This window comes from Octopus bimaculoides, chromosome 3 (genome assembly GCF_046866305.1).
Source record: "Octopus bimaculoides isolate indiv1 chromosome 3, ASM4686630v1, whole genome shotgun sequence".
Taxonomy (NCBI): domain Eukaryota; kingdom Metazoa; phylum Mollusca; class Cephalopoda; order Octopoda; family Octopodidae; genus Octopus; species Octopus bimaculoides.
In genome coordinates this window covers 168,749,012-168,763,689 of record NC_142930.1, presented here as the reverse complement: position 1 = coordinate 168,763,689, position 14,678 = coordinate 168,749,012, and the positions used below count along the sequence as shown (strand labels likewise).

The 14,678-nt window shown below is 34.1% G+C and overlaps 1 protein-coding gene across 1 annotated transcript in view; it reads right to left on the bottom strand.

Annotated features, from left to right (window-relative positions):
• Positions 1 to 14,678, bottom strand: part of LOC106872852 (aromatic-L-amino-acid decarboxylase) — a 37,567-nt gene continuing 22,889 nt past the window's right edge. Inside the window, exons 8-13 of the mRNA XM_014919987.3 lie at positions 14,597 to 14,678; positions 14,029 to 14,096; positions 13,433 to 13,523; positions 7,579 to 7,677; positions 3,377 to 3,478; positions 1 to 471 (exon numbers count right to left, since the gene is read on the bottom strand). The exon at positions 14,597 to 14,678 is cut by the window's right edge and continues 13 nt beyond it. Coding sequence (XP_014775473.1) covers positions 217 to 471; positions 3,377 to 3,478; positions 7,579 to 7,677; positions 13,433 to 13,523; positions 14,029 to 14,096; positions 14,597 to 14,678 — 697 coding nt within the window. The 3' untranslated portion in view covers positions 1 to 216. The remainder of the gene's footprint in view (positions 472 to 3,376; positions 3,479 to 7,578; positions 7,678 to 13,432; positions 13,524 to 14,028; positions 14,097 to 14,596) is intronic.

The following is a 14,678-nucleotide window of genomic DNA, read 5'->3' as shown; positions in this document are numbered from 1 at the left end:
TTTGGTGACAGACAGGATTTGGTTTAATAATCACAAGTTTTAAATGTAAGCGGCAATAAGTTTCATGCTTCTGATAGTATAATGGTCGGACGAACTAGCTTAGCATACCGTGCATTATTACGCAGTCGTTCAGTCTCAAAATATACATAGATATACTTATATGTACAAAGGAATAGTCTTCGAAATATTGAATATGTTTTCAGATTATGATATTAACTAATGAAATATAGATATCATACATTTAAGGCAGTCCTTAGAGGTTTGTGTGCGAGGCTTTGGTTGCGAATGTAACACTTGATCAGCAAGTTTTGCGATGAGTTTATAGGAATAATTTATGTCTTCAATGGTCGCCTGATATGCATGAACAACAAATCGAAGGAACACATTATCATCAATTTTGGAACATCCTATGTGAATTTCTCTGGTCAGGGTAATCGATTTGATTAACTCTTCATTGATTTCATTACTCCCCTGTAATAAATACAATAATAAGCAGATATAGCTCAATAAACAGATAATAAATGCTACGTAGTAATAATAATTTATAAGAATAATGAAGGGCCGGTTACCCTGTTGCCATAGCATTTTACCAAATAACATTGAACGGAATGGAGTAACTTGAAATGAAGTGTCAATAAGACAATTCAGTATCCGATGCTGGAATTGGAACCGCGATGTTGTGATGGTGATTGCAACACTCTGTCGCTAGGCTACAGGCTTCAACGTACATTTGGCAGGTACCTGATTAAATCTATGTCCTTATTAAATGGTGCCAATGCTTTGAAGCAAGAAATATTAAAGGTAATGTTCTGAATACTGTGTTCTGAATACAAACTTTTTGTTAGAGCTTGTACTAAAAGGAAGGAAATAAATATGTTTATCTTCATCGAGTTGTTTACAGAATCCTTTTAGTTCGGTCTTGAACTCTTTCCTTTGTTCAAAGAATCATTGATGTTTTTTTTTTTATACCGACGGATTCTTTGTAAATTATTGGGAATGAATTATTAGAAAACTCCTTCGATTTCCGGTACATCAATTATTTCATTCTGTATTTGCAATTCTCGCCTTTACCATTTTACTTCAGTGGAGTTGTTTCGTTATTCATTGACTGAAGAATAAAGAGATCCTTTCCATCTTTTTCTGAATATTTTTTCTTGCTGCTTCCTGGGATTTTGGATACTCTGTGAGTGGATTTCGTCAAGTGTCCAGTTTCCTTTGTCGCCAGTAGTAGTAGTCTTATTTGTATCACCTGCTTTCACTGCATGACCGAGCGCAGCTCTGTGTGCCTTGGATATGTGCTGTGCTCTGTTGTGATGCTCTTTTTTTTACTGTATTGAAATTGTTTTATGTAGGATGTGTGCGGTGCCTAGAGTTGCTATTTGCCGTATGTTATATATACTTGTAAGTCCTGTTGTTTTTGTAATGTATTTATCGGAATATTTTTTATCATACCTAAAGCACCTACTGTGATAGACATTGTTTCTGTTTTTAGACTCCACATTTGAGTTCTATTTCCAGGTTTTTGTATTTTGAAAGTTTATTCGTTCCTTTAAGAGAAACATCGCCATCTGTTGGTGTTGATACCTCTATTAGAAAGCATGTTTCTTGATGATCTCTGAAAACTATATCTGGCCTATTGGCTTTAATTCTCGGTCTGTGTGTATTGACATATCCTAAAGTATGGTTGCTTTCTCATTTTCTGTGACCTTTTTCTGGCGTGTGTCTATACTATCTTTTTTCTGTTGTTATTCCATAGTGTTAGCATAGCTTCAAGTGTATATAGGTCCCAGCTCTGTCGTGTCTGGGAATATATTCCTTCTTAGCCAGGACTGGACCGGTAGAGACAATATGGTTTATTGTTTCTTGTCCATCTCCACATATTCTGCAGTTACTTGTTATGTTTCTTTTCATTATATGTTTTTGGTAATTTCTGTCGGGAAGGCTCTGGTCTTGTGCAGCAATTAAAAATCCTTCAGTCTCTGTCATTTGAGTCCTGAGCTTCTCATACATTGTTTGGATTTTTCAGATGTTTTACAGCTTTTGCTGTGATTTCTTATTATTTCGTAGTTATTAGGTAGTATGACTTCTTGTTTGTATACGTCAGCTTCCTTAAAGATTGAAAACAATTTTTTGTGTTGTACGTGTTTTGTGGCTATTTGTATTAGTTTTCCTTGCTTCTGAAGTAGGTATTTCGGTAGTCCTGTGGTGGTTATTTTGTAATAGTTTTCTTGTTGCATAAGGCCTCTATCACTTTCTATACATTGTATATATAACCTTTCTATGTCAGATTTTGGATGGTGCACCCTAAATCTTGTCATTCTTCTTGTTTTCAAGTCTACTTTTATTAGTTTATTTAGAGTCCAGTTAAGAATATTGTAGCTGTAACGTAGAACTGGGACAGCTAGAGTGTTGATAACTATTATCTTTTTTTTTTTTGCATTGATCTCTGTTTTCAAGTGACAGCGTCCATCAAACTGACAGACAAGAACATCATACCCACATTGCACAACCCGAGAATTGGCAGAAAGCTTCAACCTATCAAAATCCGTCCTTCATGAGCACCTGGTAAAACTTGGGTACACAAATCGCTACGATGTTTGGGTACCACATGAATTGAGTGAGAAGAACCTTTTGGATCGCATTTCCATCTGTGATTCGCTTTATAAACGGAATGAAAACGCGCCTGTTTTAAAGCAAATTGTGACAGGTGATGAGAAATGGATTATCTTCCGAAATGTTCAGAGAAAGCGATCCTGGAGTAAACGCTATGAGCCACCCTTAGGAGGGTCTTCACCCTAAAAAAGTCTTTCTTTGTGTCTGGTGGGACTGGAAAGGAATTCTGTATACATACACACATACACGTATAAGGCGGCGAGCTGGCAGAAACGTTAGCACGCCGGGCGAAATGCTTAGCGGTATTTCGTCTACCGCTACGTTCTGAGTTCAAATTCCGCCGAGGTCGACTCTGCCTTTCATCCTTTCGGGGTCGATTAAATAAGTACCAGTTACGCACTGGGGTCGGTATAATCGACTTAATCCACTTGTCTGTCCTTGTTTGTCCCCTCTGTGTGTAGCCCCTTGTGGGTAGTAAAGAAATAATACACACATACACGTATAATATGTATTTGCATCTATACATATCGAGCAATATTATTTTTACAATAAATTTGACTGTGTATTCACAGTAATGAGTCCCATAAACAAATGATCCGTTGTTACTCTCGATTTCTTTGGCGGTTAAAATTGTATTCGTTTTGTCATCTATTGAAGAATTTCCGAGCAAATATTTATAACATTTTTTCTGTTCCTATTTAATGAAGCTGGTATTACAAAAGAGCGAGACAATAACTGCGCGAATAAATAAAAAATTGTTTACCTTCAGGCGAAAACACACAAGTGACATTAGATTCTCACCAATTAGTTCAAATCTTCCATCCTTATCTATCAACTCCCTAAATATGTGGGCCAATTTTATATCCTGAGAAGAAACAAATATGAAACAAAAAATCAAATGATTTAATGAGATGAAGGCTGGAGGGAATATCAGCCGAAACGTTGTGTTAACAACAAACAAGATGAGGACAAATATCCGTCAAATGTAAATAATGTAAACAATGTACATAATTCCTCATCTCTTAAATATAGAACTGGAAAACAATAGTATTTATACAAAACGACTCAACGCAATAGACGCAGTCTGAGAATTGTGGAGACCTTGCCTATCAACATGTCATCCTTATCAACAAACTGAGACCTGCTATACATAACAGAAGAGACAGACATGTTGCAAACTGGTAGCTATAGCAACAAAAGTCTGCGCATGTCACCATACTTCGCAACATTTTCAAAGCAACGATCATTTTCCATCACTCGCATGTCCACATATCCTGAAGAAGGGTTCATAACATGGAAATGTAGAATTACAAAGTAAACCTTCAACTTTGATTTGTTTTCTTTTTGTAATTTACTTAATATCGCATCTTGCACTGAGCCAGCTTTATCCAACAAGTTTCTATATGTATGTATGCATGTATGTATATATATATATATATATATATATATATATATCTGTAAAATATGTGACACAGATAAATTCCTCTATTTGCATAATACCGAGGTCTCTTTCTCTCTTTTGTTGCCATTCCTGTTATATATATATATATATATATATATGTATATATATATATATATATATATATATATATATATATATATATATATATATATATATATATATATATATATATATATATATATATATATATATATATATATATATATTTATATATATATATATATATTTATATAAATAAGGATAAGATCGATATTTAAAATATTGATCTTATCAAGTGGTCAGCATGGGAATAAAAACCATCAAAGGTAATAATTATTTAAAATTATAATACAGGGTATCAAGAGATACCACCACGCTGAAAAAATAGCAGTCAAATCCTGACTCTAAAACCACAATAAATGTCCGCATGGCACGATTAGCGAAGACGAAGACCAAATAAACAAGTAAAAATAAAGATAATTCCAAATCCTGGATTTCTGGCTTTGCATAAATGCTCTGCCTTCATCAGTGAAATATACTCCAGTACATAAATACAAATACATGTATATAAACAGTATACTTACATATACGAATGTATACACACATATATATGCACGTATGCACACGACTAGCTTAAATAGCCCGCCTAAACAACCTTTCGTGTGATCCGGACAGAATTATTATAATTTTAAATAATTATTACCTTTGATGGTTTTTATTCCCATGCTGACCACTTGATAAGATCAATATTTTAAATATCGATCTTATCCTTATTTATATAAATTAATTTTATCAGTGTATTTACTGCGCTGATATTCTGTCCGGATCACACGAAAGGTTGTTTAGGCGGGCTATTTAAGCTAGTCGTGTGCATACGTGCATATATATGTATGTATACGTCCGTATATGTAAGTATACTGTTTATATACATGTATTTGTATTTATGTACTGGAGCATATTCCACTGATGAAGGCAGAGCATTATTATTTATGCAAAGCCAGAAATCCAGGATTTGGAATTATCTTTATTTTTACTTGTTTATTTGGTCTTCGTCTTCGCTAATCGTGCCATGCGGACATTTATTGTGGTTTTAGAGTCAGGATTTGACTGCTATTTTTTCAGCGTGGTGGTATCTCTTGATACCCTGTATTATAATTTTAAATAATTATATATATATATATATATATATATATATATATTTATATATATATATATATATATACATATGTATGTATGTATGTATGTATGTATGTATGTATGTATGTATAACTTGTTTTCAATCTCTGAACGATAGATATACAGTAACAGTACCGGATAGTAATGTTTATATGTCAACAGAATGTGGTAGTCTTGTAAAAGTCGACGTTACTGTTGTTTTAGCCCCAGGAAAATATCTTTTCCATTACTATCCGGTACTGTTACTGTATATCTCCAGCCCAGAGATTTAAAACAAGTTGTTTTTGTCTATACGAGATCAGTGATTGTGTGTCGCCAAAAAATATATATAATATTTGCAAGTGGAGATAGCTTTCGTCACTAGCTTGTGGTTATCTCACTCTGAGGACGAATAACGTCCAAAATCCGAGGTCTGCGAGTATCACATAAGGCTATAGATATATAGATAAATAGATAAGATAGATAGATATGCACAGACACATATGTATGGATCAAAAAGTTTAATTCAGAATCCTTGGTACTCTGAGTTTTGAGCGTGATGCAAGTGTTCAGCCATTGAGTCAGACTCAATGACCGAGAGACTAGCGAAACGTTTGAAACTCAGAGTACAAGGAATTTGAAACAAACTGTTTTGAACCATACATGTAACTCACAATAAATGTGTTGAGTGCCTTCTTTTGTTTTTCTCATCACTCCTATATATATATATATATATATATATATATATATATATATATATATATATATATATATATATATATATATATATATATATATATATATATATATATATATATATATATATATATATATATATATATATATATGTATATATATATATATATATATACACATATAATCCTAAATTCTCCCCTCACTCTATCTACCTCTATTTCTATTTCTTTTCTTTTCTTTTACCACTTAGTAGCCACCACCGCTACCATTCTGTTATTGAACGTTGATATGTTCGCGTCTTTTTTCTTGGAATGTCTGCTATATCAGGACTTTAACCCACATTGGTATCCGCAGGATTGCACCTGAAGACTTACGCTCATGGATCTTCACAGGATTGCACCTAAGGACTCATGCTCTTGTTTCTATAACGTCGGAAAGTTGAACTATGAACATCTATGCTTTTTTCTTTCCATCCCCTTTTTCTTTTTTCTTTCCATCCCATTTTTCTTTTACTCCCTTCCACTATGTCGTCATCTCAATATATACCATTCTCATTTTCACTATTTCTTCTATTTGTCTCTGATGACGGAATATCAGTGATATCCCAGAAACAGCTGTAAAACTGAATTTTTTTCCAATGATAACGTTGTATACAACTTGAGATGCTTGCCTTGCCTTAATGTTTTTGTCCTCTTTAACAACCATATATCCACCGCATCGGAAATCTGGCTCCATAACTACCGTCTCGGCTATAACCTTGGAACCCTAGTAATCCGTTACAGCACTTACCTAGCGTATCTAATCATTTAGATCACTTGTGAAATAAACGCCACTACTTTGTATATATATATATGTATAGGCAATTATGCGGATAATATAAATTAAATAGAGAATCTATTTATACAAAATGCTAAACCATCGTCAGATTGCTATGCATTATAGTTAAACTTGCCTTCATATAGTCTCTGCCGAGTCTCACTTTTGAATGTGTGGTCTTGCGTGGGGGCTAACTTGGCTTTTATGGTTGATTGTTGTGAAAAGATGTTTTGGAAAAATTTTAGTTGATTAAATTCTGAGTTATGTTATTGTTTAGAACTCATTCATGCATGCAGAATCTTGTCAACAAGCCTGTAGCATTTCTCTTTTGTTAGGTAGGCACAAGATGTGACAGTATTTGAGTTCAACTTTTTAATAGATTTATTGATTGCATGTTTATTTCTTTACATTGATTTATAATGTCGGCCACTAAGAATATATTTTCACTGCGTTACTCAGTTCATTATGAATTGTTCATTATCGGATTTCAGTTGTTTCGTAATTCGTCTACGCTGTTGTTTCTTAACTTAAGGTTCTTCTGTGGTGTTCTTCAAAGTTGCTTCCGTTTTCAAGGAGTACAATGCATAGAATGATATAGATCCAGCCTCTTTATTTTGAATCAAATTTTAATTTAATCTGCCATAAACAATATTAATTGTAATACTCCTGTCGTTTTTAATGTTTCCTGAATATATTAAACATTTCTTCCGTCCGTCAGATCATTCAGATTAAATGCTTATTAGGATGGCAGTAACTCAATTTAGAACCAGTTAAATGTTTTAGTGAAGATGGTGAGCATCGTCCCCACAGCCATATGCGGTTAATAGATTGGTTTCAGTAAACAATTTGAAACTTACCTTTCTGATGATTTTCTGAAGTTGCCGAATTCCAATGAGTCGTAAAACAAACCAAAGTTTCAGAGAAGTGAACGGACGTCCGCAAGGAATTTGCCATTTCTAAAACATGAAAATATACAGGAAGAACATTGAGCTACGATTTTCTTCTTTATCAAGCAATCTCTCTCTCTTTCTCTCCGTATCACACACACACACACACACACGCACACACAGGTACGTGTTTGTGCGCATAAATTGCAGAAACGTCTGTTATAATCGGAGTGTAATTTTTTATAAACTTCAAAACAAATAAAATCCTTGAGTTTATATTGAAAATCTGGTAAAAAAAACTGTCTAATTATTAGACGTGAAATTAGGTGACGCCTGGAAAAGTCTGCGTTCATTGGCAGCTGATATTATTATATAGAAATAAGTAATATTTTATGATTAAAAAGAGATCTCTGAACATAGTTTTATTTTAAAGTGGTTTCTTATTTATAGAAACGTATATATTGCTGGCTAATCCTTTTTTGCAGAGTATGATTTCTAGAAATATAATCTGAAATACAAATATAATATGGAATACAAATAATAAAGCAATTGTTAGCGTAAATTTGGAGTACACAAGTATTTTCCCCTTTCATTGATACTTATATCAATATATATTTGTTTCCCGTTTATACTTACATATATGTGTATATGTGTATATGTGTATATGTGTATATGTGTATATGAACGTGTTTGTGTGCACGCTCGCATGTATACGTTTCCTTTAAATTTACACGTTTAGGAAAAGTATCTAAACATGAATACATATATGTTAAGATTAGAGAACATTCTCTTTACTTGCTAACATAATTCCTTTCTTGTCCAACTGAAACTGTCTTAAATATGTCATACAAATCACTTTAAATACAGAAGGGAATGGTATGTAAACTGGGATTTAGTCGAAATAGAAATAACATTTATTGATTCGATTAGAAAAGCAAATAAACTTTGAACAATTTTAATAATATACCTAAGATCACTGATTATAATCAAAATTTAAAAATTACTGTATCTGTAATACTAAATCGATAATGAGTTCTGTTTAAGCTAAAATATTTTGAAATTTGCAACCTCAAGGCCGACAGGAAAAGGAACAATGTAACAAACCGTATGTAAAATTTGATTTGCACAAATTCACTGAATATGCGACAGAAACAAATAATTTAAATAAGATAATATATCACAGTATGTATTAGTGGAAATGTATTTATGAATGAAAAATATAATATTATGTATACTACAAATAATGCAAACTCAAAATTGTTGAAAATTATTAATTTTTTACTTTTGGCTGCGAATATTTCTGCGAAATGTTAACAGAATAAAAATAGTTAAATAGGAAAATATAGACAGAAAACTGAATAATTAAATCATAATCATATTTTTGTCTAACCGTAGGGAAAAGGCATCGCTATATTCTCTAGCATTTAGATTTATTACAGAAGAAAATGAGTTCCTCTGAGGTCAGAGCTTTTGGCTTATAATATTTTGAGGATTTTATGAAAAAAATATCCCAATTACAATTGCCGTATATTCCTAACCACCAGGCCATGCTCCCCCACAGTACATTCTAATATATGCTAGTAGAACATGAATTTGTTTTGATATGCATTGAACTGAAAACTCGTCCATCAAATTCTTATACATTTCCTCAAATCGTGATCTTTGGTGACGATCCTAAAGATCCCAGGTCTGATCAATAAGTATCCAGAATGTTGCCATAGTAATGAGCCTAAAGCACAAGCCTCTTGACACAGATGGACTATGAACACTGCTGTGCACGCGCACTAAGTTTTAACGTTCTAACTCACTTTCGCTGTTTACAGCAGTGCATGGAAGGAAAGGTTTACTCAAGGTTGCGGAAAGTGTATGGAGAGGAGTGTATAAGCCACACACAAGTGTACGAATGATTCAGACGTTTCCAAGATGGCAGAAAAAATGTCGATATTTACGAACGTTCTGGAAGACTCGCCTTTAGGGAAGAGACGCGTGTCTGCCAAGTTTGTGCCAAAGTTGCTTTCAGTTGACCAAAAAGACACTCAGGTTTCAGTTCCTTGATTGCGTCGAGAACGATGAAAACTTCTTGCAAACTCTGCGTAGGCCTCTGAACAGGTATCACCAAACTTTTCGTAAAATTTGATGCAACTTCACTGCTCAGCTTACTCTGTTATGGTCCATACGACGATCACACGCTACACACGTTCCTTCAAAGTACTATTTTAAATAGTGGTAGTAAGGTAGAACGTTAAAACTTTGTGCGCATGCACAACAGCTTTTAAGGTAACTCTGTGCCAAGCGGCTTTGTTCTGCGTGCTTTAGCTTCGTTACTATGGTGACAGTCTGGATACTTATTGATCAGATTACGTATTTCAAACTAAAAATAGCTGGTGCATTTCTTGAGTCATTAAATAAAGGTGTTTGGTGCTGCCGATATCAGCGGTGGGGACAAGGGTTCGGCTCTTTACGCCTCTGGTCTTTCTTGTTCTGCTCTGTACTTGCCAGACTCGGATACTGTCAAGGGCCCTTAAGAGCTGCTTGAATTCCATTGGTATCAGGACGCCTCCCAAGGTTAAGGGTTACTATTGGCCGGATTTCGTATCCAATGAACGACTTTACTCAGAAACTGGGATGCATCTTGTTACTTGTATGATTCAGGATTCAGACCTGACTTACCGTGTTCTCTTCACTAAGGATCCGACTGGGTTGACGGCTCGTGTTGGGTGACCACATGCCACATGGTCACCACAGACGATGATGTATCTCACAGTGATGAGGACTGTTTGAGACCCTGCTTGATAGATCGCCCGGGAGGACCTGCTAAGATACCGACAAACAGCGAAATCAGCGACGCGCTGCAATGGCGCATGACTCTCACCTGACTTGACCTGAATAATCTATTAAGGAGATCGAATATACCCATTTTTATCTATAGTTAAGATAGTATCGTTCATGTAATTCAACTTTTTATAGTTACTAACATAAAAACCGGGTAGAGAGCAGTTGCAATAAATCAAAATTGCCAACATCATAATCCTTTTGATTTTTTAGACACTATTGTAAGATTTCAAAATCAAAGTATAATACTTTCCATTATCATAGCTGAACGTAAGTTTTCTGTTACCATTCTTAAGGTGGTGCTCCAGCATGGCCGCAGTCCAATGACTGAAACGTGTAAAAGAATAAAAGAATTCTTTCGTTCTCTCTAATGAAATTCTTTGCTAAGCAACAACCTCTTCAAATTCACAGATTTTATATTTAAAATGTTCAAAAATGGTTAGAATATTTGATATAATCATGTGGAGCATAAGTTCATGAGTGGATAGAATACCATTAAGAGAAAATGAAATAATATTTCTTGGAATAAAATCTCCACGACTGCGTCATTTGGAATTTTAATTAATTTTGTCTTCTAGCATATAGAAGGACAGAGATGCAGGAAGAGCAGTAAAATGTGACAACCGACGCAGACTTTGTGCAGATTTCACCGACATCAAAAGCAGTTGTCCAAAAGTGTCATCAGAGTGTTATCTACCGATCAGACATGATGTTGTAGCTAGGACACTGTATAACGAGATCCGTCAAAATGAAAACGCTGAGGACAAAGAAATAAGAACCCACTGTATGGTGGAAGCCATAGCTACTCATAATAAAAAGGAATACTGGTGGGGTGTCCTAGTGAAAACCTCTATAAAATATAAACACAACGCACCTTATATCATGACTTGGGACAGAGAAGAGAAACTGTGTACAATTGTGGAAATCACCTGCCCAGTGGATGTTAATATAAAGCTGAAGATCAGTGAAAAAGTAAATACCTACGGAGACCTATTGAGAAATTTACATTTACTCAATTCATATTACAAGTTCAGGTTTATACCTGTAATTATTGGGGCACTGGGGTATGTAACACTGATCTCTCTATCTGACCGTTCTCTTCTCCGAAGTAAAGCTGCGTTCCATCTGAAATACTGAAGACTACAAAAGTAATCAGTGCCTAAGCGCTTTAATGTTCTGCCTTTGAAAACTGTTGAAAAACAGGCTGAGCTCCCTATTAAGTTGGACACTGCACTCAACACAGTTGATATCAATGATGACATAGAATCATCTGGGAATGCTCTGCGTGATTGCAACGCACTCTGCATCTGTAGAGGTTCTTGGACGTCCTGTTCGTAAACATCAAGATTGGTTCAATGATAACAACATAGTCATCCTACAATTGATAGATAAAATGCACAGCTCTAACAAAGAATAGCTAGAGCTCATCTGGAAAAGAGAATGCCTCGGAAAACGCAGAAGACAATTTCAACGTGCTTTGAAACAGATGAAGGATGCTTGGTGGTTTTTCAAGGCTACTGAACTACAAGAAGCCGCAAACTGAAAGCATTCTAAAGCCTTTTATGATGGCCTTAAGAAGGTGTATGGTCCTCAAGAGTACAGTGTACTCTTATTTTGTCTCCACCTAAGTCACTAATGATGATTTTTTCTCCACCACAATCACTAATGATAATATCTGTTCCACAGAACACTGAAACACCGGAACTGTCCCTGGAGCCAAACTTCCTAGAAGGGGTAAACTCTATTAAACAGATCTCTTCTGGTAAAGCATCTGGCAGGGATGCTATCCCTCCAGAAATCTACAAACATGGTGGACATAAGCTTTTAGAGAAACTCCATGACCTCTTCATAAACATCTGAAATGTAAGTCGTGCACCACAAGACTTAAAGGTTGCCTTAATACAACATCTGAGAGGAGAGCATGCAGCACAGAGCTAACTCCAGCCACCAAAGTATCACGGTAACTCTAGATTAACCCACGAGGCTGGATATGATTAGAAAGATAAGGTTCGGGTGTACAGGGGAGCTAGAAGGTGGTTAGATAACATCATATGTGATGAAACCAGTGGTACCTCCCCTAGATATAGAACACACAAACACATGAATTTGCAGAATACATACATACAAACGTACTCACACGTATGCATATATGCATGCATATACACGCACATACATACATACATACATACAAACATACATACATAAACACAACAAACAGAAAGATGGCAGCTCTGATAACGAACAGTCAACGACTATTGAAGAGGTTGTAAGACGCAAAGAAAATTTTAGAAAAAATAATTAAGTAAACGAGTGGAAATCAAACCGGTGACTGTGTTAATTAATAAGGCACTAAAAGAGACTGACATGTCACCAACTACATTAAAACAATTCTGATAATTAAAAAACTAAACGTTTATACGCTATCAACCTATAACATTAAATAGTTATAAACATTATAACAATTGACAATGGAGTGAGAAAGTGGTGCATATGTAGAACAATGTACCATATAATAATGTTCCCTCGCTACCCCACGGGGTAACACCTTTTCCATTTTTGCTGCTGCTGCTGCCATGAAAAATCTATTGTGAATGCAAGATTCTCCGTTAATCCCAACAAACATATATATTGTAACTTATGATAAAATATTTCAATGTTATTTTAATGTAATGCTTCGTATTAACAATAAATTATGGGATATATTATATTGATGTTTACTTCTGTTCTATTAGAGTTAATTAATATCAACCCTGTGTGTGATGCGAAATAAAAATGTAGACAAAATAGAGCCTGGTACTTCCCCGTGCACTTTGCTAACTGTGCCATCCACCATGAGCTCTAATACTAAATTATATTCCTTTATAATTATAATAGTAACGGCATTAACCATTCATATCTCATTAAAATTAAAATGGTAATTAAAACAATAAAGAATAATACAGTAATACAATAGTCATAGAAATTTACATAGAATATTATAAAATTATCTCACCGTAAAATTTGGCATTTCTGAATTCTGTGTACATTGCAAATATTCACCAGGCTCGGGAATAGAATCGACAAGTTTATTGCTATTTTGTAACCTAAAAGACAAAGCAGAATTTCGGTGAAAAAAAAAAATTCTACTTTTAAAATATTCTATATTATGCGTCTATTTCAGAAATCAGAATACTATGTGCTATCTTGGTAACCTATTTCTGATTGACCATTTACGGTTCTATACTGTTATCCTAATCTATTAACTCTATCCCTCTCTAAATTAATAAACATTGCAACTATCATAACGTGGTATGTTAATAAATTATATTGGGCGATTGATTTTATTACAGTTATAACACTTTTTAGTCATTACTGTATTTGTAAATACAATTAAACCACAAACATAATGCATGAATAGAAAATACATTCTCTAGACTCTTTAATGTTTGCTCTTGAATGTTTACAAGTCTAAAAGTTGATGGTAATGTTTATTCTTTACAAATATATTAAATACACATGACTTGATAACACATTTCTGTTTAGGTTTATTGATTAATCAACGTAGAAAATAATTTACATTTTAAGAAGACTAAATAGAATTTTACTTACCATAATACCGAACAACCTGTAGGTACTTGTAACCATTTGTGGGGACTCACACAAATGGAATCTGCATACTATAAAATAGGAATCAAGAACTGAATATGAAACATGATATTTCTTCTAAATTTATTTGAAAATATCAAATTTAACATGATATATTAACCCAAAGATCTGAACTCGGACGATGGTACTGAACTCAAAAAGTACACTCCACGTGGTACATATATTGCGGTTTAATGTGGACTGAGGATGTTTAAAATTGAGGGGGAAATTGGAATAATTTTTTATTCATTTGTAAACTATACTGAAAGTGTCGCTAATCTGCATTGACCTTTTCTATCTCTTTTACTCAAATAAAGTTTCGTTTTATGTCAGATAACTAGTTGCATCTCAGTAATAATAATAATAATAATAATAATAATAATAATAATAATAATAATAATAATAATAATAATAATACAAATAGCAGATGTTCTAATGTATGAGACCCTTAAACTATCTATCATCATAATAAAGTATTGAAGTCTACAGCTCCGTGTGTTATTTTCAGTTTTATTAATTGCTTAGGACTTACTTCCACACCGTTCATCAGATAACGGTATTCAGGACATATAAATGCATTTCCTGCATATGCAGCGTCTATGTGCAACCAGATA